Consider the following 25126-nt stretch of genomic DNA (forward strand, 5'->3'; position numbering starts at 1 on the left):
CCCCGGCGCCACGAGGGCTGGGACCCTCCCCCGGCGCCACGAGGGCTGGGACCCTCCCCCGGCGCCACGAGGGCTGGGACCTCCCCCGGCGCCACGCAGGGCTGGGACCCTCCCTCGGCACCACGCAGGGCTGGGACCCTCCCCCGGCGCCACGCAGGGCTGCGACCCTCCCCCGGCGCCATGCAGGGCTGGGACCCTCCCCCGGCGCCACGAGGGCTGGGACCTCCCCCGGCGCCACGAGGGCTGGGACCTCCCCCGGCGCCACGCAGGGCTGGGACCTTCCCCTGGTGCCACGCAGGGCTGAGACCCTCCCCCGGCGCCACGCAGGGCTGGGACCCTCCCCTGGCACCACGAGGGCTGGGACCTTCCCCCGGCGCCAAGCAGGGCTGGGACCCTCCCTCGGCGCCACGCAGGGCTGGGACCTCCCCCGGCGCCACGCAGGGCTGGGACCCTCCCCCAGCGCCACGCAGGGCTGGGACCCTCCCCTGGCTCCCCTGGCGCCACGCAGGGCTGGGACCTTCCCTCTGTGCTCAGAATTGCCGGGAGGCTGCAGCTGTTCTTGCTGCAACACCGCCCTCCACCCGCCCCGCCCCCGGAGTCAACGCCGCACACAGCAGCGGTGAGGTCAGCCTGGCACAGGGCTCAGACTGATTTAGCCTGAACCTATTGACCCCCTGGCTTTCTGGGTCCAAATGGGCCACGCAGCTCTCATGCTGGCACGGGGCACGCTGCCCGGTTCCCAGGATATGGCTCAGACTCTACCCTGAGGTGACATAGAGCCTCCCGAACGCTGGGACCGCTCCCTGCCCCCCTGTACGCCGGTGAGGGCCCCGTTGCTGCCCAGCCCTGGCAGCGGCAGGACACCAGCCCCTCCAGCTGGGCTGCCCAGCAGCTGGAGGAAGGAGCAGTGGGCTTGCGCTCCACAGCTGCCATCTAGCACCAGGCAGTGTCGTCTCTGGCCTCTGCTGCATGGCCCCCAGTGCTGCGGAGAAGGCTGCCCCCCAGCCAGAGCTGCTGCCCTGTGCACTGGGTGGGGCTCCTGCCTACTCCAGGGGCAGACTCACCTGGCAGGAAGGGCCACGATAGCCAGGGGGACAGGTGCACTCCTCCACCTCCACCGCTTGCTCCAGGCCCGTGGCATGAGGCACAGCCACGTCCATGTGGATGTTGGAGAGCCTGGGAGACAAGAGGCCAGGAGGGAGCTCAGCGTCTGCAGAGAGACAGGCTTGGGCCAGGCTGCCTGGGCACAGCCAGGTCCCGGCCCCGGCCGAGGTCTCCCAAGGGTCACAGCCAGACTCCACAGGATCCCGGGTGAGGCAGCGAGAACAGTGAGGGTCACCCTCCATCCTGGAGCCTCTGTGCATGGGCAGTTGTGTCCCAGGCCCATCTGAGGGAGCCGAGGAGGGAGTCTCCCAAGCCTACCTGTCCCGGCAGAGGGGACGCACCTCTGCCTTTCAGAGGGGTACAGAGCAGCTTTAGAAGGCAGGTCCCTGGAGCAACCCATGCTGCAGGCGGAGGTAGCTACCATGGCTGAATTCAAAGCAGCCTCTCTCCTGCTGTCCCGTCGCACTGCCCTCTGGCACACTGGGTCCAGGAACAGCCTCCAACCCCCAGATCAGCTGGGCTCCACGCCACTGCCAAGAAGGGCCTCCCCCGAGGCTCTGCCAGGGTCAAGGGCAGGATGGCGTCAGGGAGCAAGAAGGGGGGGAGCCCAAAACTTGCAGCCTCTGGCTCCCCAGCAGGGAGCTACACAGGCACTGAGAGAGGCAGGCGAGTTTGCGCTCTGGTGGGGGTGCGTGTGTGTGGTGTGTGCACACTTGAGTTTGTGGCATGCCCATGTGCACAGGTGTGGTGCACGGGTGGTGTGTGTGTGGTGCGTGCGTGCAGTGTGTGTGATGCAGAGGTGTGGGCTGGGGAGCAGTCGTAGCTGGCACCGTCTCTCAGCCCTGCAGACTGGCCCCTTCCCCAAAGAACAGGCACAGCTGGGACACCAGCAAAGACAGCTTCTCCTCTGCTCCGAGCCGCCTGCTGCCCCTTGCCAGGCTGGAGCCCGAAGCCAGGGCCGGGCCCTGGCGCCCACGTTACCTGCTCTCTGCTGGCCTGTCCATGTACGATGCCCGGATCATGAAGAGGTCGATATCGGCCAGCGCCATCAACAGGTGCTCCCTCGTGGCATCCTGCCCGTCAGCCCGGCGCCAGGCTCGCTAGGGAGGGCAGAGCAAGCGCCAGGGTGACCGACCGTCTTGCCACCCAAAGTGCCACCCGCGCGAGCCCCGCTCCCCGCACACAGGCCACCGCAGGCTGGAGCTCGGGGCGCTCTAGCCATCGCTGCCAGCAGCGGAGCAGGGGATTCTGGGTACTTTACGGCGTGGCATGTCCCCAAGCAGCAGCCACACGCGCCCCCACCCGCAGGGGCCATGGGCCAGTCAGTGGGCAGAGGTCACTGGGGAGTGAGGGCAGGGCGCCCCGGCAGGCACCGTGGGTTAGCCCTGGGCTCCTGGACACTGGGAGACTCAGGAGCTGGTGGGCAAGGGGGTCCCATCCCACTCCCTGGGGGCGGAGCTCCTGCAGGGGGTGCTCTGCGGGGCCGGCTGCGCTCTCACCTCTCGGAAGGGGACAGTGAGGCGGGTGGGGGTCCCCAGCTGGGGGCCAGCCTCGGTGAAGTGCTCCAGGAAGATGCCGTTGCCACGCAGAAGCACGTCGGGCTGGCCGGGCAGGGGGTGGGCGCCGGGCACCGCGCTGTGCATGACCGTGTAGTGCAGCTCCCCGCCGTACGAGGTCACCTGTGCGGGGACAGCGCCACTCAGCCAGACTGACGGACGTGGCCTGGCCCCGCCCACTGCCTCCCTTCTCCCGTCGCCTAGCCCCGCCCACAGCCTCCGTCGCCCCGCCTTTCAGCCCCGCCCACAGCCACCCCCACCCACCACCCAGCCCCCAGCCAGAGCCTCCCCTGCCCTGCCCAACGCCCACAGCCTCCCCGACCCACCGCCCTGCCATGCCCGGAGCCACCCCCACCCCACAGCCTGGCCCCGCCCACAGCCGTCCCTGCCCAAACAGCCTCCCCCACCCCCACCCCCCTCAGCCTCCCCGTCCCACCATCCGGCCCTGCCCCCACCCTCCTCCATCCCACTGCCCTACCCTGCCCAAAGCCTCCCCAGTCCCGCCATCTGGCCCCACGCATAGCCTCCCCCACTCCATCCCTTTGCTCACCCCACGAAGCACCCGCCCTCCCCCTGTCCCCACCCTTCCCCAGCACCACGGGGCACCGGGGCCTGGCAATGCTGCCAGCCCAGCCTGCCATGAGGGTGGCCGCGTCAGCTATGGGCACCGTGGAATGGAGGGGGGCACCTTGTCTCCCTTGAAGCGCTCGGGCAGCACCCAGTAGTAGACATCGCGAGGCAGGGAGTGGAAGGCGGAAAAGGCCAACTCGGTATGGCTCGGGAACCGGATGCCCTCGCTGACCATGCGGGTATTGGCCAGGTTGGCCAGGCTGAAGTGCTCCTGTTCACCATCCGTGGCCCGCACCTACAACACAAACACTTAGCTGGCGGCCCGACGCCGGGAGCAGGACACCTGGGTTCTCCTGCACCTCACTGCCCTTTTGGGGGTTCCATCTCTGCCATGGGGTGAGTACACTGATCTGCATCAAGGATGCGGGGGGCAGGCCAGTGAATGGCTCTGCCCATTGGCAGCGCTTGACACGGGCGAATCTATGGGCCCCGGTGAAGGTTAGCTGATGGGGCTGTGCCCCTGCCCGGTGGGGCTCTCTGCCTGGGGAGACACTGCCTACGGGCAGTACCTGCCTGGTATGGCTCTCTGGGTGGGGAGGCGCTGCCCGCAGCGGGTACCTGCCCGGTGGAGCTCTCTGGGTCAGGAGGTGCTTACTGACAGCGGTACCTGCCCGCTGGGGCTCTCTGGGTGGGGAGGTGCTCTGTGTTCCTGTCGACTAATAAACCTTCTGTTTTCCCGGCTGGCTGAGAGTCACGGCTGGACCCTCTGGCTTCCCCAGGACCCCACCTGGGCAGACTCACTGTGGGAAGTGCACGATGGGGTAGAGGAGGCTGAATGCTCCGAAGTCAGACCCAGGAAGGTGGAAGCTGTGGAAGCTTCTTGCCCTGCAGACAGGCTGCTCCCAGAGAGGAGGCTCCCCCAGAGTCCTGACTGGCTTCGTATGGAGTAGTTCCAGAGCATCGCCCAGGGACTCCGGGACAGGGGGACTCTGGGGGGAGGCCCTGCCTGCGGGCGGTACCTGCCCTGTGGGGGTCTCGGGGGGGGGGGGGCGCTGCCTGCGGGCGGTACCTGCCCTGAGGGGGTCTCTGGGGGGGGGGGGGCGCTGCCTGCGGGCGGTACCTGCCCTGTGGGGGTCTCGGGGGGGGGGGGGGGGCGCTGCCTGCGGGCGGTACCTGCCCTGAGGGGGTCTCGGGGGGGGGGGGCGCTGCCTGCGGGCGGTACCTGCCCTGAGGGGGTCTCTGGGGGGAGGCCCCGCTGCGGGCGGTACCTGCCCTGAGGGGGTCTCTGGGGGGAGGCGCTGCCTGCGGGCGGTACCTGCCCTGAGGGGGTCTCTGGGGGGAGGCCCTGCTGCGGGCGGTACCTGCCCTGAGGGGGTCTCTGGGGGGGGAGGGGGGGGGGAGGCCCTGCCTGCGGGCGGTACCTGCCCTGAGAGGGTCTCTGGGGGGAGGCCCTGCTGCGGGCGGTACCTGCCCTGAGGGGGTCTCTGGGGGGGGAGGGGGGGGGAGGCCCTGCCTGCGGGCGGTACCTGCCCTGAGAGGGTCTCTGGGGGGAGGCCCGGCTGCAGGCGGTACCTGCCTGAGGGGGTCTCTGGGGGGAGGCCCTGCTGCAGGCGGTACCTGCCTGAGGGGGTCTCTGGGGGGAGGCCCTGCTGCAGGCGGTACCTGCCTGAGGGGGTCTCTGGGGGGAGGCCCTGCTGCGGGCGGTACCTGCCTGAGGGGGTCTCGGGGGGGGAGGCGCTGCCTGCGGGCGGTACCTGCCCTGAGGGGGTCTCTGGGGGGAGGCCCGGATGCGGGCGGTACCTGCCTGAGGGGGTCTCTGGGGGGAGGCCCTGCCTGCGGGCGGTACCTGCCTGAGGGGGTCTCTGGGGGGAAGCCCTGCTGCGGGCAGTACCTGCCTGAGGGGGTCTCTGGGGGGAGGCCCGGCTGCGGGCGGTACCTGCCCTGAGGGGGTCTCTGGGGGGAGGCCCTGCCTGCGGGCGGTACCTGCCCTGAGGGGGTCTCTGGGGGGAGGCCCGGCTGCGGGCGGTACCTGCCCTGAGGGGGTCTCTGGGGGGAGGCCCTGCCTGCGGGCGGTACCTGCCCTGAGGGGGTCTCTGGGGGGAGGCCCGGCTGCGGGCGGTACCTGCCTGAGGGGGTCTCTGGGGGGAGGCCCGGCTGCGGGCGGTACCTGCCCTGAGGGGGTCTCTGGGGGGAGGCCCGGCTGCGGGCGGTACCTGCCCTGAGGGGGTCTCTGGGGGGAGGCCCGGCTGCGGGCGGTACCTGCTCTCTATTCCAGGATGAGCTGGCGCACTGCCGGGACACCCCCATGCAGAAGCACTTCAGGCAGCCGTCGGGGTTCTGGTCGCTCAGGTAGAAGGCTCCAGGCGTGCACTCGTTGCAGAGACGTCCCACCACATTGGGCTGCAGAAGAGACGGAGGTTTGGCACCAAGAGATGCGGGCAGGCTGGGCACGTAGCAGGGCTGCTCCCACTGCACCCCCACCCACGCTGCCCCAGCCTGGCAGGGCCCAGGGGCTCCTGCGTGCTCCGGGGCACTGGCCTGGCTCCAATACAGCCCATCCTCCAGGGATCCGACCGACCTCGTGTTGGCCTGGGCCTCTGGCAAGGGGCCTCCACTGCTCTGAGGTGGGCACAGCACCCACAAGTCCTGGCGCCGAGTGCCAAGGGCCCTAGGGAGCGCTGTGTCTGTCTGGGAACCCTGGATCTTGGAGGAAGGGGCATGATAGTGGCACTAGCCTGTGCCGCTCCAGGCCGCAGGCTGCAGGGCGCAGATGGCGCGGTTGAAAGCGAGCTGCAGAGATGGCAGAGCTGGCCACCGTCTGCCAGGCAGCTGTCCAGCACAATGGCTGGGGAGGGTCATTGTACTCGGGCTGGGCCACAGCCTCCGAGCGGGCACTGGGGGTCCCCTCCTCTCCCTCCCTGACTCCAGGGAACAGATACGCCCCTGCAGCACCCCCAGAATGGATGAAGCCCCTGGCATGGAGCCAGCAGAGGGCACACAGGAGTGGCCGGGGCCAGGCCCTGAGCCCTACGGGAGGGCGTGGTGCAGGAGCCCTGGGGGCTCCGAATGCAGCTGTCTGCCCCAAACCTCTCAGCGCGTCCCCCAGCCCCCAGGCAGGCCCTGCCCGACAGCCCAGAAGGCAGGACCCAAGTACTCGTTTCTGCTTTTCGCTTCTGCTGTTCAAATCCCTGTCGCCACCTTGTGCTCCCCAGGCCAGCGGGGTTGCATTGCACTGCAAAGCACCGCACTGCACCACATTGCGCCGGGCCACACTGCACCACACCGCGCAGCACCACGCTGTGCCACACCGAACCACGCAGCGCTGGGCCACACTGCACCACACCGCGCAGCACCACGCTGTGCCACACCGATCCACACAGCGCTGAGCCACACTGCACTGCACTGCACTGCGCTGTGCCACACTGCACCACACCGCGCAAGGCCACACCGCACCATGCAGCGCTGGGCCTCACTGCACCGCACTGCGCTGGGCCTCACTGCACTGCACAGCACCGCGCTGTGCCACACCTAACCACGCAGCGCTGGGTCACACTGCACCGCACTGCACAGCACCGCGCTGTGCCACACCGCACCACGCAGCGCTGGGCCACACTGCACCGCACAGCACAGCATCATGCTGTGCCACACCGCACCACGCAGCGCTGGGCCACACTGCACCATGCAGTGCTGGGCCACACCGCACCACGCAGCACTGGGCCACACTGCACCGCACTGCACAGCACCGCGCTAGGCCACACTGCGCCACGCAGCACTGGGCCACACTGCACCGCACTGCACAGCACCGCGCTGTGCCACACTGCACCATGCAGCGCTGGGCCACACTGCTCCGCACTGCACAGCACCGTGATGTGCCACACCGCACCACGTAGCGCTGTGCCACACTGCACCGCACAGCACCGCGCTGTGCCACACTGCACCGCACCGCACAGCACCGCGCTGTGCCACACCGAACCACGCAGCGCTGGGCCACACTGCACTGCACAGCACTGTGCCACACTGCACCATACTGCGCAGCACCGCGCTAGGCCACACCGCACCACGTAGCGCTGGGCCGCACTGCACAGCACTGCGCTGGGCCACACTGCACCGCACCACGCAGCACCGCGCTAGGCCACACCGCACCACGCAGCGCTGGGCCACACTGCACCGCACTGCACAGCACCGCACTGTGCCACACCGCACCACGTAGCGCTGGGCCACACTGCACCGCACAGCACCACGCTGTGCCACACCGAACCACACAGCGCTGGGCCACACTGCACTGCACTGCACCTCGCTAGGCCACACCGCACCACGCAGCGCTGGGCCGCACTGCACAGCACTGTGCTGGGCCACACTGCACCGCACCACGCAGCACCGCGCTAGGCCACACCGCACCACGCAGCGCTGGGCCACACTGCACCGCACAGCACCGCACTGTGCCACACCGCACCACATAGCGCTGGGCCACACTGCACCGCACAGCACCACGCTGTGCCACACCGAACCACACAGCGCTGGGCCACACTGCACCGCACTGCACAGCACCTCGCTAGGCCACACCGCACCACGCAGCGCTGCGCCACACTGCACAACACCAAACCACACAGCCCCATATTGCACTGTACCACACAGCACCATATTAAATTGTACCATGCAACGCCACACCTCACCACACCGTACTTCACTGCACCAGACCATAGAGTATCACACTGTACTGCACCGTATCGCACCACACAGCACGGCATCACACTACACTGCACTGCAACACACCACACACCATCAAACTGCATAGCCCTGTACTGCACTGTACCACACTGCACTGTACTGTACCATACTAAACCATATTGCACCGCCCCACACCACCCGTACTGCACTGCACCAGACCATCGAGTATCACACTGTACCATGCCGTACTGCACCGCAAGGCACCATGCAGCACCACACCACACAGCACCGCACCGCACAGCACCGTACCTACCTTACAGCGGCAGGAGCCTCCTGTGGAGTCACTGCTCCCCCGCTTGTCACACTTCATGAACTCCTGGGCTGGGGAAGCAGAGGGGTTTGCAGCCAGTCAGACACTCACCCAACCACCAACCCACTCGTCTCCCGCTACCACGCCGTGGGGCAGCCCTGGCTGCTTGGCACTGGCTGGTCTCTGTGCAGCCAGGGGCACCGGAGCGGGATGGGGCCACAGCACTGTTCAGCAGCTGCAGTGCCCATCACGCCCTGGGGTGTTCTGGGTCCAGATAAGATCATGAGGGGATGGAGTGAGGGGGCTGGGCGTCACCAGCAGGGGCTCCCTCAGGGGTCAGAGTGATTCTGTCCTGCCCCACTGATGGCTCCCAAACACAAGGCTCAAGGCTATGGCGTAGGGTTCTCTGTACGCATGGCTCAAGAGCCAGGCACGGCAGGGCCCAGTTTGGGGGCTCCCCCAAGGGCAACGTGATGTTTGCAGAGGCCCTGCTCAGAGAAAAGATCCAGACTGTCGATCTCCTCATTGAGGGGCTGGGCACGACCCTAGGGATGGCTGTGGCTCCCCAGCAGAGCCCACAGCACCCCCAGGAAGGCTCCAGGCACAGCCCCTGCCTGAGGCGAGGGACGAGGCTGAGGTCTCTCTCCTGGGATGCCAATGAGCAGAGCAGGGAATGAGACCAGTGCAGTGCCAAGGTCCGGGGGCACTTAGTGGCAGAGGGCACATGGGGGTACTCACCCGTTGTCACACACCTCCCGCCCGGCTGCATGGGGTTCCCTTCGTAGCCACGGGCACAGCTACAGGGGAATTGAGAGAGATGCTGGGTCAGACAGGCCCGCCTGGAGCAAGGCCATGGATGTCCCCTCTATAGGGCAGGTTCCCTGACCCCCGACTTCCCAGAGGGCACCCATCCATCTCCCACTGCGGGAGAGCTCTCAGAGTGTCCTGTTCCCCATGGGCTCCCCCGGTCCATGCCAACCCCTGCCCTTCTCCCTCCTAGCCAGTGCCATCCCTGCTGCCCATCCCCCCGCACACCAGGCCCAGCAGGCCCCCTCAGCTTACCCCTCCCCGCAGCCTTCCCCATCTAGGAGAATGCCCCAGTGCCCTGGGCTAACATCCCCCCTGCTCCCCCAGTGCCTCAGGGACCCACCTCTCACAGCGCCGCCCCGTGTACCCCGGGGCACAGTCGTCGCATGTGGCCTGGCCGTCTGTGTCCAGGAAGCACGTGTTGGAGAACCTGCAGGCAGCAAAGAGGAGACAGTTAGCGCCCTGCGTGCCCTCGGAGAGCATGGGGCCAGGCACAGAGCAGCCCAGCAATGGGGCACCCATGCCCTGCGAGCCACGGGGTGGTGCGCTCCCAGCACTCACCTGCGCGCGGAGTCAGTGTAGGGGCAGGGGCAGGCCCGGCAGGCTGTGGCGTTACCTCTGGTGGCATCTCCGAAGAAGCCAGGTTTGCACTTGTTACACTGAGGCCCCTCTGTGTTGTGCTGGCAGTTCTGGGGGAGGGAGGAGGTGGGTCGCTGAGGCTCCAGGAAGCTGCAAGGGGCACGGTGCCCGCGGCAGGCAATGCCACCCGCACTGTGCAGCACCACACCCTGAACAAGGGGGCACAGGCCCGCTCCCCACAGTGACTCCCCTCTGCGCTCAGATGCCCCAGCATGCACTGGACTGGGCATGTCATGGGTGGCGCTGACCATCCACGGTCTACCTGGCATTGCCCCGGGAATAGGTCCGGCCAGCACATGCCCTAGAGGAGAGAGCCCAGGAGTGGGCGATGCACAGAGTCCCGCTCCATCCCGCTTGGCATCTGCCCCTCCCCTCCCGTCACTAGGGGAGGCCAGGTTGTAGCCAGGCAGTAGCCAGGCCCTGTTCCTTACCAGACAGTAGCCGAAGACCCGGTCACAGGAGCTGGAGTGCCCGTGGCAGTTGCAGCCGGAGCAGGTGCCGAGGTAGGGGCCCTCGGGTACCCGCTCAAAGCGGGCATCGCACCTCTCGCAGGACAGGCCCAGGTAGCCGATGGGGCACCTGGAAGGAAGCAGGAGGAGCTGGCCGCAGGGAGTGGGACAGTCCCAGGCTACGGAAAACCCAGGGCTCAGCTGACGTTCCCCTTGGAGATCCAGCAGGCCCAGGGTGCTGCATCCCACCCTGGTTCCATCAGGGATGGAGCCTGAGCCAGGACAGAGCACAGTGGGCGATGGCGGCAACAGACGGGTCTCCACATTGGGGGGGGAGGGCAGCCAGAGTGGTCCCCTCCCCACTCACTAGGGGCTGGGGAGAGCGGGCTGGTCCTTGGCGTGATCAGAGGGCTCCCCTGCTAGAAAGACAGCTGTAGCCTGCTCCCTGCAGCTCCAGCGGGGCCCAAGGATCATGCCCTGGGGCAGTTGCCCTTCCTTAGTTCGGGACTGGGATGCTCCAGAGCTGAGGGTCCAGCACAGTCCCCAGTGCTTCCCCACAGCACCCTCCAGCTTCCCCGCAGCGCCCTCCTGCTTCCCCGCAGCGCCCTCCTGCTTCCCCGCAGCGTCCTCCTGCTTTTTCGCAGCACTCTTCCCGATTTAGTTGGGGTTGGTCTTGCTTTGAGCAGGGGGTTGAACTAGATGACCTCCTGAGGTCCCTTCCAACCCTGATATTCTATGATTCTGTGATTCCCTGCAGGGCCCTCCTGCTTACTCGTTGAGCCATGGCACACAAGGGGGACCCATGACACATAGGGGGGACCCACAGCAGATGCTAGGGAACTGCATCAGGCCCTGGGGGACCCACAGCACGTACTGGGAAACCCCTGGCACACAGTGGGGACCCATGGCACGCAGGGCAGACCCAGATCAGGCACTGGGGGACCCGCATTAGGTACTGGGGGGACCTGCAGCATGCAGGGGGGACCCGCGTCAGTCACTGGGGGACCCATGGCACGCGGGGGGACCCATGGCAGGCACTGGGGGATCCACAGCACGCGGGGGGGCTCGCAGCACAGCAGCAGGGGCCCAGCCCTGTCACAAGGAAGCACGCCGAGTTTGGGCCCCAGCCTTGTTGCAGCAACGGTACGTCCCGGCTACACAGTGCACGGAGGGAAGAGAGACACCAGCCAGCCCACGGCTCCTTGAGCCCAGAATGTTGGGGCCCTGAGCTTCCTAGGAAGCAGGAGACTCCCCCCACCCAAGCCGGGCAGTTTCCTGATGGCACCTGCACTCCTCGACGCCCTGCGCCATGCCCTGGCTAGTGAGCTCCATGGTGGTGGTGTCCATGGTGATGTCGCTCAGCCCTACGCTCGTCATCTTGTTGTCGTAGACCGTCTGCACCAGGATGCTCTCCAGGTTCTGCAGGGCCAGGAGCAGCGTCTCTCGGCTCACCGGGGCACCCGACTCGTGCTGCCAGTTCTCCTGGGAAAGGCCCAGGGGAGGGACAATGTCGCATTCGCCCCCCGAGTGCATGCCGGGAACACAGGGCAATATGGACCGGGGGAGGGGCATCCCAGCACTGCACTCAGAGGACCAGGCACACAGCAGCTCCAGATGCCCCTTCATGGCTCTGACAACCACACTGGATGTGACCTACCATGTCCGCATACCTCTTCCCCAGTGACTGGAGAGCAAGGGAATCCCCTGGCATGTGTTCCTGGCAATAAGGGGCCAGGAAGGAGCTGGTGGAGAAAGCCAAGGGAAACTTTGTTTCTCCTGAGGGCATCATGCCCAGTGCGGGACAGCCTAGCTAAGGAGCTCAGGACAAGTGGCGGGTCTCAGCATCCCGTCTCCTTCACCCCAGCTTCCCGCTGCCTTTGCCTGCCCTGGAGCTGCCAACAGGTGTCCAAGGGGCAGTTGGTGAGCCACAGAACGAGCCTCGGTCGCCCAGCCAGGCCTGCCTCCCGCTGCTGCAAGGGGCCAGCCGGGCATGGCAGGGTCAGCCGGCGTGAGCAGCAGAACAGCACCCACCGCACGGTGCGAGAGCCCTACTGGAAGCCAAGTGAGTGGGCTGAACGCCACCCCAACACATGGTCATCGGCTCGGGCAGCTGAGAGAGCATGCTGCCAGGGACGGAGGCCCCCAGCCCTCCCTGGGCACGTGGGGCCAGCTGCCTCTCCAGCAGACCCACCTCTGTGAAATGAATCTGGAGCTGGTTGATGACCGATGGCTGGGTGGGCACCTGCACCCGGTAGATGAGCTTCTGCCCATTCCCCACAATCACCACGCTGGACTTCTGCACAGGCTCCGACTGGCCGCGCGCTAATGCATAGCGCACCTGGAAGCTGAGGTACCCGCCGTAGGAGTCCACCTGCAACCAGCGACAGAGCTCAGGTCAGCGTGCAGTCGAGAGCTGGCAGCCCCAGGGGAGTCCTGCAAGCCCTGCAAAGAACCCAGAGATGGTCCCTCCACCTGCCAGCCCCTCCCTCGCCCTCCACAGGGCCTCAGGCCGTCATGGCGCCCCTCGCGTGTAGCCAGCCAGCAGGGGGCGCTCCTGGGGCGTGGGCAGGGTACAGCCAGAGCCCTCGCCCCTGTTCTAAGCCCACGTGAGGCTGCTGCTGGCTGCGTGTCTGGAAGGGCCCCTCTCTTCTCCAGCACCAGCCAGGCCGCAAAGCCACCAGGCCCCTGGGGACGCGGCACTGGGCTGCCCCGCACAGTGGCACCGTTCCTGCCCCAGAGTCCCCCAGCAGAGCAGGCACTTCCCTGTGCCCTAGACGGTGCCAGCGGAGGGATGGGCTACTCCACTTGCCACCTCCCCTCCCAGGCTGCTGTCCCCTCCCCACCCAAGGGTCTGCCCAGTCCCGGCCCTTCACCTTGTTGCCCAGGAACTGGCTAGGCAATGTCCAGAAGGAGTTCTGTGCCAGAAACCTCCTGGACAGGTCCACGAGCTGGAACTCCTGCAGGGCGGGGTCGATCTGGAGCTGCGTGGAGGAGAGGGGCAGCGTCCCCAGCTGCGCTGGTGTCGTCACATTCACCCCTGGCCAGGAGGGGAAAGGCTTAGCGTCCCCTGCTCCCAGCACAGCGCTCACCCACACAGAAAGGGGCAGGGCTGCAGGGGAGACGGCGGCTGCGAGGGGCCCCGCAACGAGACCTGCTGCCCTCCCTCAAGCCCCCCTGTGCCCCCAGAGCTGAGCTGTGGCTGATGAGACCCCTCTGGTCTGGCTGCCAGAGTGAGTCTGTGGAACAGCTCTGCCTTTGTCCTTGGCCCTTCACAAGGGCACCTGCTGCACAAGCCAGGAACCAGAGTGGGGCCTGATTGGCCAGGAGTCAGCTTAGAGGAAACTCTCCAGCCACAAGGGCCCTACCAACCCCTCCACCCCAGCCCTGTCTGCAGCCAGCCACTCTGGAGGCCATTCCACTAACTGCTAGTTAACCTGCTTTCCAAGCTGGGCAGCCAACCTAAGCCGCCCTTCCAAGGCCCACGCCAGCCCTCCCAGGCCAGTCTGTGCAGGAGCAGGGGGCCGCAGCCCTCAGCACCACGCCTGAGGCTAGGCCAACTCGGTGGGCTCACACCCCTGGCGGGGGGCATTCCTCCCAGGGAGACGTGCTTCCCAGCTGGGAAACCACAGCCAGACTCTCGCCCTGGCAAAGCCACAGGGCAGTAACCATGGCCCAGAGAGCAAGGGGGCATGTTGCATGGCAGGGCCCGGCTAGTATTGGCAGCTGTATGGGCAGTTACCCTTCCCGGCCCCTCACCCTTGAAGTCCTCAGGCGTGTCAAAGCGCAGGCGGATCTGGTCCCGGTAGCGGCTGGTGCCTTGGCAAGCTGTGGTGATGCCAAAGCAGAAGCAGGCCAGGCATTTGGAGGTACCTTCAACATGGAAGTGTCCTTCGGGGCAGGGACCTGCCGGGAAACGAGGGAGACCACGATAGGCCCTGGCGCCCTGGGGGCACAGAGCGGACCTGGCTGCACGTCCCTGCTGGTGCCACAGCGCCCCACGCGGGAATAGGGCGGGGCAGGCAGGTGCCATGGAAGCCATGGCGGGGGTGACGGAACCGTCACTGACCAGGAACCTCCGGCCCCACCTGGGAAATTTCTCACGCAGGTGAGCCCCAGACGCCAGTCGGCTCCCCATTCCTGCCCGTCCTGCTTCCCCATCCAGGCTCAACTCCCCCTTCCCCAGGGGTTGCGAGGCCACAGCTGGGGAGGTCACAGACCAGCGAACCAAGCCCCCAGGCCCTGCGCTCACTGGCCAGGTCTCAGGCTGGCAGAGCTGGCAGGGAGGGCGGGTGTTGGGCCCCAGACTCACCACGCTGGGGCGTGAGGCTCAGCACACCGTCGGGGATCCCGAACACCATGCCCCGGGCATTGATGGCTTCACAGGTGTAGGCCCCCTGGTCGGCCTCCTTCACGTCCCGGATGGTCAGCATCCCGTGGCCGTTCTCGCTGCTTATGGACACTCTGGGGAGGGGAGGAAGGGCAGTGCCCACAAGTCCCAATAGAGGGAGCCCTGGCAAAAGGGTCCCATGTGCTGCAGAGCCCCTCACACCAACCTCCCACTGCATTTCCACTGCAATGCCCCTCTCCCACTGCAGAGCCCCCCACATGCTGCAGAGCCCCTCATGCCAACCCACCACTGCACCACCACTGCAGAGCCCCTCACACCAATCCCCGCTGTGACTCCACTGCAGTGCAAGACTCCGCTGTGACTCCCCCACTGCAGAGCTCCTACTCGACTGCAGAACCCCCCCATGAGCTGCAGAGCCCCTCCTCCACTGCAGAGCTCCCACATGCTGCAGAGCCCCTCATGCCAACCACCACTGCAGAGCCCCTCACACCAATCCCCGCTGTGACTCCACTGCAGTGCAAGACTCCACTGTGACTCCCCCACTGCAGAGCTCCTACTCGACTGCAGAACCCCCCCATGAGCTGCAGAGCCCCTCCTCCACTGCAGAGCTCCCACACGCACTGCAGAGCCCCTCACGCCAAATACCACTGCACCTTCACTGCAACACCCCCTCCCACTGCAGAGCCCCTCATGCCAACCCCCACTGCACAGCCCCTCGCCCCAGAAGAGCCCCCCACATGCTGCAGAGCCCCTCATGCCAACCCCCACTGCACTTCCACTGCAGAACCCCTCCGCCACTGCAGAGCCCCTCCTCCACTGCAGAGCTCCCACAACACTGCAGAGCCCCTCACGCCAAATACCACTGCACCATCACTGCAACACCCCCTCCCACTGCAGAGCCCCTCATGCCAACCCCCACTGCACTTCCACTGCAGAGCCCCTCCCCCACTGCAGAGACCCTCACATTAATCCCCACTGTGACTCCACTGCAACACCCCTCCCCCACTGCAGAGCCCCCTTCTGAAACCACATTCCCTGCTCCCTGGGGTGTCCTGGGCCATCCCCAGCCTACCTCCTGTTGGCAGGGATGTGTCCCCAGTTGAGTCTCCAGGTGATGATGGGGGTGGGCACACCGACGGCCACACAGCGGAAGCGCACTGTCTGCCCGGGGATGGCCTGCACGGACTCCTCGGGGGGCGTGATGACTTGTGGCGGTGCTAGGGGGAGGAACCAGTGAGGCAGGCGGGCGTCCCCCACCCCGGGCCTAGGCTGCCCCACAGCAGCTCCAAGGGGAGGGCTCCCCCACCCCTCCTCGGAGGGCAGAGACCCCTCTGCCAAGGCAGCTGGCTGAGGCCACCCCTCACCCCCTGGGGGAAAGGCCCCACAGCCCACCCCATGCCCGCACTCACTGCAGCCGACCTCGTCGGAGCGGTCGGGGCAGTCGGCCTCCTCGTCACACTGGTAGCTGGCCGGGATGCAGGTGCGGCTGGACACACAGATGAACTGGTCGGGGCCGCAGGTGTCGCCGGGGCCCTTGGTGGCTGGGGGGCATGCGACGAGGGGGTTAGTGGGCATAAGCCTGCGAATGCTTGGCCACACTCCCCCGCCTGACCAGCATCGCCCCCTGCCCAGCTGGCATGACCCCCCCACCTGACCAGCATCGCCCCCTGCCCCCGCCTACCAGCATCCCCCTCATCCCCCCAGCTCAGCCAGGGCCAGGCACGTGCACACCGCTGGCCAGCCCCCGCCGAGGACTATCCCAGTGCCAGCTGGGAAGAGGCGAATCCAGTCGGCACTGGGCCTGGGCCAGCACAGAGCTGAACCCGTGCCCAGCCCACAGGAAGCTGTTACGAGTCTCTGCCAGCCTGTGGCACCCATGGGCACCCTGCTCTCCTCTGCCATCCCACCGGCAGGGCAGCAGCTCGGGCTGACCCGGCTTCCGCTGGCATCGTGTGCGGGTGCAGGCAGCTCCTCTGGCCCACTGCGGCTCCCTGGCCCGGGACACAGCGCGCCGGCGGCGTGAGAGGCACCAAGGGACACGCCGTGCTCTTCTCCCACGCAGCACCCTCGCCTCGGCCCCAAGCCCCACCACGCTGCCGCCAGCCAGAGCCCCCAGCCCCAAGGGTCTCCGTGGAGTCACCGGACGGCTCCACTGCTCCTCCCTGGCCGGCCTCCTTCACACCCTGGAGGTCAGAGCCACAGCCTGGCCGTTTCCAGGGCACCAGGGAGCAGCCCGGAGCTGTCCTGGGTGCCCTGGGGCTTCAAGGAGCCAGGCTGGGGAGCTGGGCAGGGCCCGGGGAAGGCAGGGTGGCTCTCGCCGGCACACTTACGGCAGTCCACCTCATCGGAGCCGTCCACGCAGTCGTTGTCCCCGTCACAACGCCACAGCTTGAGCGCACAGTGCCCGTTCCGGCACTTAAACTCGTTGGGCTCGCACGGGGTAGCGGTGCCTGTCGGGCAGGGAGATCCATCAGGGCCCTGCCCACCCCCCTGCACCTTGTCACGGGAGAGACCCTCCCCCGCGCTGCCCGCCCCCCCGCGCTGCCCGTCCCCCCGCACTGCCCGTCCCCCCCCACACCTTGTCACGGGAGAGACCCTCCCCCGGGCTGCCCGCCCCCCCGCGCTGCCCGCCCCCCCCACCGTGTCACGGGAGACACCCTCCCCCGCGCTGCCCGCCCCCCCCCACTTTGTCACGGGAGAGACCCTCCCCCGCGCTGCCCGCCCCCCCGCACCTTGTCACGGGAGAGACCCTCCCCCGCGCTGCCCGCCCCCCCGCACCGTGTCACGGGAGAGACCCTCCCCCGCGCTGCCCGTCCCCCCGCGCTGCCCGTCCCCCCCCACCGTGTCACGGGAGAGACCCTCCCCCGCGCTGCCCGTCCCCCCGCACCGTGTCACGGGAGACACCCTCCCCCGCGCTGCCCGCCCCCCCACACCTTGTCACGGGAGAGACCCTCCCCCGCGCTGCCCGCCCCCCCGCGCTGCCCGTCCCCCCGCACTGCCCGTCCCCCCCCACCGTGTCACGGGAGACACCCTCCCCCGCGCTGCCCGCCCCCCCACACCTTGTCACGGGAGAGACCCTCCCCCGCGCTGCCCGCCCCCCCGCACCGTGTCACGGGAGAGACCCTCCCCCGCGCTGCCCGCCCCCCCGCACCGTGTCACGGGAGAGACCCTCCCCCGCGCTGCGCACCGTGTCACGGGAGAGACCCTCCCCAGCGCTGCCCGTCCCCCCGCACCGTGTCACGGGAGAGACCCTCCCCCGTGCTGCCCGTCCCCCCGCACCGTGTCACGGGAGAGACCCTCCCCCGCGCTGCGCACCGTGTCACGGGAGAGACCCTCCCCAGCGCTGCCCGTCCCCCTGCACCATGTCACGGGAGAGACCCTCCCCCGCGCTGCCCGTCCCCCCGCACCGTGTCACGGGAGAGACCCTCCCCCGCGCTGCCCGTCCCCCCGCACTGCCCGCCCCCCCGCACCTTGTCATGGGAGAGACCCTCCCCCGCGCTGCCCGCCCCACTGCACCGTGTCACGGGAGAGACCCTCCCCCGCGCTGCCCGTCCCCCCGCACTGCCCGCCCCCCCGCACCTTGTCATGGGAGAGACCCTCCCCCGCGCTGCCCGCCCCACCGCACCGTGTCACGGGAGAGACCCTCCCCCGCGCTGCCCGTCCCCCCGTGCTGCCCGCCCCCCCGCACCGTGTCACGGGAGAGACCCTCCCCCGCGCTGCCCGCCCCCCCCCCCCACCGTGTCACGGGAGAGTCCCTCCCCCACGCTGCCCGTCCCCCCGCGCTGCCCATCCCCCCGCACCGTGTCACGGGAGAGACCCTCCCCAGCGCTGCTCCCGTCCCCCCACACCGTGTCACGGGGAGAGACCCTCCCCAGCACTGTTCCCGTCCCCCCGCACCATGTCACGGGAGAGACCCTCCCCAGCGCTGCCCGTCCCCCCGCACCGTGTCACGGGAGAGACCCTCCCCAGCACTGCCCGTCCCCCCGCTCCGTGTCACGGGAGAGACCCTCCCCAGCGCTGCCCGTCCCCCCGCACCGTGTCACGGGAGAGACCCTCCCCAGCGCTGCCCGTCCCCCCGCACCGTGTCACGGGAGAGACCCTCCCCAGCGCTACCCGTCCCACCGCGCTGCCCGTCCCCCCGCACCGTGTCACAGGGACCCGATTCCCCAGTAATGATCCGTCAGCCAATTGCGGGAGCCATCCGAGCCGAGGGCCATGTCCTGGGCTAGTGCTGCAGCCGCTAGCCTGGCTGTTCTTTTGCTGCCCCTCCTGGCCCAGTCCACCCCCTCACGCCCCCTACCGCAGCTGAGCTCGTCGCTCCCATCCAGGCAGTCCCGCTCGCCGTCGCACAGGTAGTCCCGGGGGATGCACTGCTTGTTGGAGCAGACGGCTTCATCCCGGCGGCAGGGGCGCTGCTCCAGGGGGTGCCGAATCGGTGGGTGCTTGGGGGTGACGAACCGGGGGGGCGTGGTGGCCGGCACCCTCCTGGTAGTGATCATGGGCGTCGAAGGGGAGGTTGTGGGTGTCCGGGTGGTGGCTGGCTGAGCAGTGGTGATGGGCAGGGGTGGGAAGGTCACCACTTCCTGCCGATCTGGGACCAGACAGAGAGAGCATTAGAGACCAGAGAGAAACGGGCTGAGAGCCAGGGTCAGGTGGCAGGGGATCCAGCTCTGGGACCTGAGATCCTGGGCCCGGCTGGGCTAGGCAGGGGATCCAGCCCTTGGATCTGAGATCCTGGGCCAGGCCAGGCTGGGCAGGGGATCCAGCTCTGGGACCTGAGATCCTGGGCCAAGCCAGGCAGGGGAACTAGGGATCCAGCCCTGGGATCTGAGATCATGGGCCAGGCCAGGCAGGGAAGCTGGGGGCAGGGAATCCAGCCCTGAGATCTGAGATCCTGGGCCAGGCCAGGCCAGGCAGAGGAGCTGGTGGCAGGGGATCCTATATCCAAGGCCAGGGACACTAAAGAAGGTATCTGTGATCAGGAGAGCCAGGCTGGCTACCCAGGGTTCAGCTGGAAGGAGGGGCAGCGACCAGGAAGGCAGCCAGGGCATGCAGCGCCGGCAGGAGTGGGATCCAGCCTTAGGGAACGGGGATTCCATGGCCGGGGGGCACAAGACATTATTAGTTCACTCCCATCCAAGCTCAGCTGCCTGGCCTGGGGTCATGGCAGCATGGAGGTCCCATGGCAAGGACTGGCACTGCTGGGCCCTGGGCCCTTTGCTAGCATTGGGATGCCCCCGGCAGTCTGAGGGTGTCCCTGGCACATACACGCTGGGAGGGCTTGTGAGCAGAGCATGCCCATGGGAAGAGCCTTCACAATACACATGCCCCCTCCCCAGCCCAGTGGCATTCCAGCTAGTGCCCAGGCAAGGGGCAGCGCCTGGCTGTGCCCAGGGCTGTCCTGACAGTTGGCCCTTTGGAAGCCTAGGCAAGGGGTGCCCAGTCTCTCCCGCAACGGCAGCGGGTGGCGAGGGAAAGTCCTGGGGCCCCCAGGCTCCCTACCACAGCCGTGCTCATCGGAGCCGTCCCTGCAGTCAGGGCTGCGGTTGCAGCGGTAGGCCAAGGGCAGGCACTCCCCGCTGCCGCACCGGGACTCCTCGCTGGGGCACTCTGCAGGGGACGGGAAGTGGGGGGGGACCAGCTAGTTCCCGAGGCAGCCCCCACTCTAGGACCACGGGCGCCCGGGAGCTCCTGGCCCCTGCAGCCTGAGGCCTCCAGTTCCCAGGGGTCGAGGTAGGTCCTAGCTCACGAGGCCTCCAGGGCAAGTGCCCCCTCTCAGCTGGGCCAGCCCCATGCACCCCAGGCCTTGGGGCAGAGGGTCTCGCTCACAGTTACAGGGGTTGTTCTGGATCTGCCATGGCGGCACAGCACGGGCTGAGCCAGGGGTAGACCAGCGCTGGGGGAGCTCAGTCAGGCTGCGCAATCCACTCCCAGGGGCATCGCCTGGGACCAGCTGAGCCCGGGAGACCAGCCAGCTGTGAGCAGTCCCTCCCCCTGCCACCCCACAGGGGTGTGCTCCACTCCAGCTCTGGCCTAGAGCAGGGCAGGCAGAGGCACGGCCTGGGCAGCAGCGCTCTCTTAGGAGCACTGAGGACGGGCAGGGGGCTCTACCCAGCACTGGGGGGGCTGGAGCTTCAAGTTCTAGCCCCAGCTCTCAACTTGGCTGCTCGGTGCCTCAAGTTCCCCATCTGCAAAGCACCTTCGGGAGCATGCGGCGTAATCCCTCCCGAGCCCCTCAACTGGAGGTGCCGGGGGCTTCTTGGGTCTCTATTGCCCATGGCTCCGTGGTCGCAGGGAGGGAGGGAGCTGAGGCCTGGAAGCTGCTGGGAGGTATTTGACCCCACCAGAGGGGGGCTCGTGCCAGGATTCCTGGCCCTCTCTGGGCTGGGGGGGCTGGATCTGTGCTGCGAGTGGTTCAGAGGGGAGGAGCTGGTTAGAGGAAGGACATACGCAGGGGGACCACTGCAGGGGAGGGGCTGGACTGGGAGGATCCAGCGAGGTCCAGGCCTCCCAATCAATGGCTCCGCCCCCTTCAATAGCCCTGCCCCCATCAGTAGCCCCGCCCCTGCCCGTTCCCGGCACCTACCGCAGTCCAGTTCATCCGACATGTCGCGGCAGTCAGGGCGGCGGTCGCAGCGGAACTCCTTCTCGATGCACTCCCCGCTGCGGCAGGCAAACTCCTCCCCAGTGCAGGCACGCACATCCAGGGGCACTGCAACGGGCAGGAGTCAGAGCCACGGGACCCCCAGGCCAGCCGGGGTCAGCATCTTGGGGGCGAGGGGAGGTGCCACTGGGGCTCCAACCCCTGGGGAAAGCTCCCAGCCATGGGCCAGGGCTCGAGGTCCAGCCCAGGCCTCTGCTGACCTTGGCCCAGCTAGCTCCTGGGATGGCAAATCCCAGCCGGATGGCTGGAGTTTGCCTGGAGCCCCTTCTCCTCTGCAGGCTCACAGGGGGCTCCCCAGAGCTCCACTCACTGCCACCCCACCCCCAGGGACACCCTACGCTGCCTCCTCCCACCTCCCCAGACTCACCCAGCTGCACTGAAATCCCCTCGCTGCCCCCTGCCCACCCCTGCCCAAGTGGGCCAGGCATGGGGTGGGATCCAGCACCAGAAACCCCGTGAGCTGCGTGTTCAGGAAGCAAAACAAGCACTGCACACGGTTAGAGGCAGGCAGCAGGTACCCACACCACGGGCCATATGCCATGTGACACACGCAACACATGGCAGATGCCATGTGGAACACACCATGTGCACACGCCACGTGGCATATGCCTTGGGGCACACGTACTATGCGGCAGACATGCCATCGCACAGGGCCCACCTGCCCCCAGCACCTGGTGGATTTGGACTCCTGCCTGGTGGGTCCCTGCACGAACCACCCGCTCTGACCTTGATGAGTCTGCTGGGCTCAGGTGAGGGTGGGTTTGCTCGGGCCTGGGTCTGCGGGGGTCTGGGAGCAGCGCAAAATGCAGCCAGCCGGGGGCAGTGCCGTGGAGGCTGCCGGCTCCCCCATTAGAGGTAAGTACCAGTGCTCCGCAATGCCCCCCTGGTCAATCTCAGGAGCAGCACAGACAGGCTCCAGAGCTCACCTGGTCCACGAGGGAGGGGAAGGGGGCACTTGTTATTCTCCCCAGAGCCCACAAGCCTCACAGGCCCATGCCCATGGTTCCCAGCCGGTCAGTGAGGGGCCCTGGCATGGCCCTGTGTCTCCTGGTGTGGCGGCACTGGGAAAGCAGCCATTTCCAAGTGCCTGCACAAAGGCATCGAGCCGCAGGACAGGGCCTGTGCCAGCTGCGGGGGGTGTCACCTGCCAGGGCCCCAGCTGCAGGGCCAACAGCCAGGCATCAGCCAGCGGCACCACAGCCACGCAAATGGCAGGCCGCCCAAAAACACACCTGGCACGGCACGGCACGGCACGGCGTGGGGGAACCTGGAGCCTGTTGCAGGAGCCGATGGGGCATGGCCCAATCCGGGGGGCCCAGCATTGGTCTGCGCTCCTAACACCAGCCGAAGGCAGGCAGGCAGCACCCCAACACGCTGGGTCACAGAGACCCTCCCGGGGGCTGGCAGCTGCCGTGGGAGGGGAAAGGAGATGTCTGCGCCCTCTCGCACAGTCCAGACCAGCTCACCCACAGGCTGGGCTTCTGGGATCTTTAATCTCTTTACTGCCAATCACTGGGGCAGGAACTGGGAACCCTGGGTGCTCGGTGGAAGGGCCTGGCACTGGGTGCAGCAGCCAACACCCAGCTCTGGAAATCTCTTCAGGCCGAAGGTGCCCAATGACAAAACCCTGCATCCAACCAGCTTGTGCCAGTCAGCGGGGGCCCTCTAGGGTGCAAGGGGCTACAGGAAGAGCAGAGGCTGCCCCTGGGGCGCTCCCCCCGCCCCTCCCCTGGCTGCCAGTTGCACTGCAAGGCCTCCAGGTTCTCCCTGCACCTGCTGCCTCACCCTACTCACCTGGCGACTCCCTGGCAATGGGGGGAGGTGGGGTCTGGGCTGCAAGTGAATAGAAGGTTAGAGCCAGGGAGGAAGGGCCCCCCAGGCCTAAGCGCAGGCCGCCTAAGGAGTGGAGGTCTCTGGCTCGGGGCCACCTGGCTCAGCCCTGGCCAGACAGCAGCTCAGTGGACCAGCCAACGCTGCCCTCCCTCCCGCCTGCCCTCCATCTGGCCCCACGGGCAGCAGGGCCGCAGCCGCAGCCCCACACAGGGAGCACTGCCCCTAACCTGTCATCTGGGCTGCCAGCTGACCCTCCCAGCAGAGCGGCCCCCGCTGTGCCGGGCGCCAGGTTCCAGCCGGGTTTGCTAGGCCTGGGCAGGGGAGCAGACAGGCTAGGGAGTCCAGAGTGAGACCACGGCACCCGGGCAACACAGTGACTGCAGACAGACCGATGGACACAGCCCATGGATGCCCAGGGAGCAGTCTGGTTCTATAGGACAGCGACCAGAACCAGCCCTGTCCTGTCCACGCAGGCCAGGCCAATCTGTCCCAGCCCCTCTGAGCCACTGTGGGGTGAACCACACAGAAAGACCGGCCTTGGGCCCATACCATGCCCATCGCGGGCACAGGCCCCACCCCGCACTTAGTCTGCCAGTCGCCAGGGCTCAACTGCTGGGGAGGGGCCTCCTGCATGCCCAGGATCTGTTCTAAACACACTGGCAAGCTGCTGCCCCCCCGACCCCAGCCCCCTTGGCACACTCCAACAGCGCCCAGGGCAGTGACCCCAGCTGGGGGTCCGGGCAGGGCCTCGCTCACCTTCCCCAAGGCGCCGGAACTGGAAGCCCTGCGTGGAGGTGACGTAGGAGGCAATGGAGCCGCCCTGGATGATGGAGTAGAGCACCTCACGGATCTCCCCCTCGTCCAGGTTCCCCTCTGAGCCCACATCCAGCTCCACAAAGACACAGTCGTCGATTTCCCTGGGGAGAGCGGGGCCAGGGCTGAATCGGGGGAGGTGTGCATGCGTGCTCCGGCCACTGCTCCGTACTGGATGGAAGTAGATTCCCTTGTGTGCGTGGGTCTCCCAATTGGGATCCACCAGTCTCGTGTGTTCCCAGTTACCTCCCCCTCTGCAGATAATAAAAATCCTGCTACGGCTGCGCTAACGGGGCTGCTCCTTTCGCTCCCATGCTCAGGCCTGTTTGAAACAGCTGCAGTCCGCGGGAGGAGCAGAGCCGTGACCCCCGCAATGTCTCCGGCTGCGGAAGGCGGCGCGGGGTGGGGTGTCCTCTCTTTGGGCATGGTGTGCGACTCCCCATGCACACTTTGGACCCTGGCGCAGGGTGCTTGGGGCACAGCCGGGCAGGGCGTGATGCTGACAGCTGGGAAAGTTCCAGCTCCCAGAGATAAATGCCCCAGGCCCAGGGGAACAGGGGACAGAAGGGCCTCCACTGCCCTCCCCACCCCGCGGCACTGCCAGGGGCACCTCACTCACTTGATGAACACCACGCTGACCACCTGCTCCCCGCCAATCTTGTAGTACTCGGACTCCAGCTGGGGAGAGAGGCAGAGAGAGCATCAGCAAGCGATACCCCATGGCCGGGGGAGGCAGGGGGCGAATCCCGCAGGCAGCATGGCCTAGTAGTGAGCGCAGGGCACCATGAGCCAAGCTGCTGAGGTTCTTCACCTGACCTAGCCATCGGCTCCAGGCCCTTCCCCCACCCCAGTTTGCCCATCTATCCTAGGGACGGTGACCCTGCCTGGAAAGGGCCTTGGGGCCCGGTGGGCTACGCCCACTAGAGACTGAAGCCCCTTGCGCCCAGGCTGGGCAGCCGGGGCCGACAGACCTCTGTAGTGCCGAGCAGGGGGCAGGGTTACTGCTGAATCTGGGAGCAGCAGGGGCCAGCTGCCAGGGAGCTCTCTGGGCAGGGCCAGGTGGCAGGGCCAGGGCTCACCGTATCCACCACGGCCTCCGAAACCTCCCGGAACTCCTCCGAATTGGCATCGTCTAGGCGAGGGCTGTAGTCGATGGACTGGGTGAAATTCACCAGAGCGCGGAAGTAGACTGGGCATGTGGAGAGGAGAAACGGCCAGCATGAGAGCAGGGCGCAGCTGAGCAGGGAGAACCAGCTCTAGGGCCTCTGCACCGACCAGCTTTACTGGCTACCTCCAGGGATCACCTTGCCCAGCCCTGTAATGCAGCCACCTCTAGGGTGGGTTGCTGCAGTCACATGACAACAC

The 25126-nt window shown here is 67.4% G+C and overlaps 1 protein-coding gene across 3 annotated transcripts in view; it reads right to left on the minus strand.

Moving 5' to 3' along the window:
• HSPG2 (heparan sulfate proteoglycan 2) overlaps window positions 1-25126 on the minus strand; it is a 203334-nt gene that overhangs the window by 121724 nt on the left and 56484 nt on the right. For all 3 annotated transcript variants that reach the window (XM_075121175.1, XM_075121177.1, XM_075121176.1), the window contains 23 exons: window positions 24841-24950; window positions 24381-24439; window positions 23705-23865; window positions 21038-21163; window positions 18752-19042; window positions 16782-16901; window positions 15861-15992; window positions 15524-15668; window positions 14413-14564; window positions 13860-14006; window positions 12977-13140; window positions 12295-12474; window positions 11389-11585; window positions 10086-10233; window positions 9577-9704; window positions 9359-9445; window positions 8947-9005; window positions 8212-8279; window positions 5490-5630; window positions 3349-3525; window positions 2604-2783; window positions 2086-2204; window positions 1065-1176 (listed from right to left, as the gene is read on the minus strand). In XM_075121175.1, the coding sequence (XP_074977276.1) occupies window positions 1065-1176; window positions 2086-2204; window positions 2604-2783; window positions 3349-3525; window positions 5490-5630; window positions 8212-8279; window positions 8947-9005; window positions 9359-9445; window positions 9577-9704; window positions 10086-10233; window positions 11389-11585; window positions 12295-12474; window positions 12977-13140; window positions 13860-14006; window positions 14413-14564; window positions 15524-15668; window positions 15861-15992; window positions 16782-16901; window positions 18752-19042; window positions 21038-21163; window positions 23705-23865; window positions 24381-24439; window positions 24841-24950 (3203 nt within the window). The remainder of the gene's footprint in view (window positions 1-1064; window positions 1177-2085; window positions 2205-2603; window positions 2784-3348; window positions 3526-5489; window positions 5631-8211; window positions 8280-8946; window positions 9006-9358; window positions 9446-9576; window positions 9705-10085; window positions 10234-11388; window positions 11586-12294; window positions 12475-12976; window positions 13141-13859; window positions 14007-14412; window positions 14565-15523; window positions 15669-15860; window positions 15993-16781; window positions 16902-18751; window positions 19043-21037; window positions 21164-23704; window positions 23866-24380; window positions 24440-24840; window positions 24951-25126) is intronic.

This window comes from Caretta caretta, chromosome 18 (genome assembly GCF_965140235.1).
Source record: "Caretta caretta isolate rCarCar2 chromosome 18, rCarCar1.hap1, whole genome shotgun sequence".
Classification (NCBI taxonomy): domain Eukaryota; kingdom Metazoa; phylum Chordata; order Testudines; family Cheloniidae; genus Caretta; species Caretta caretta.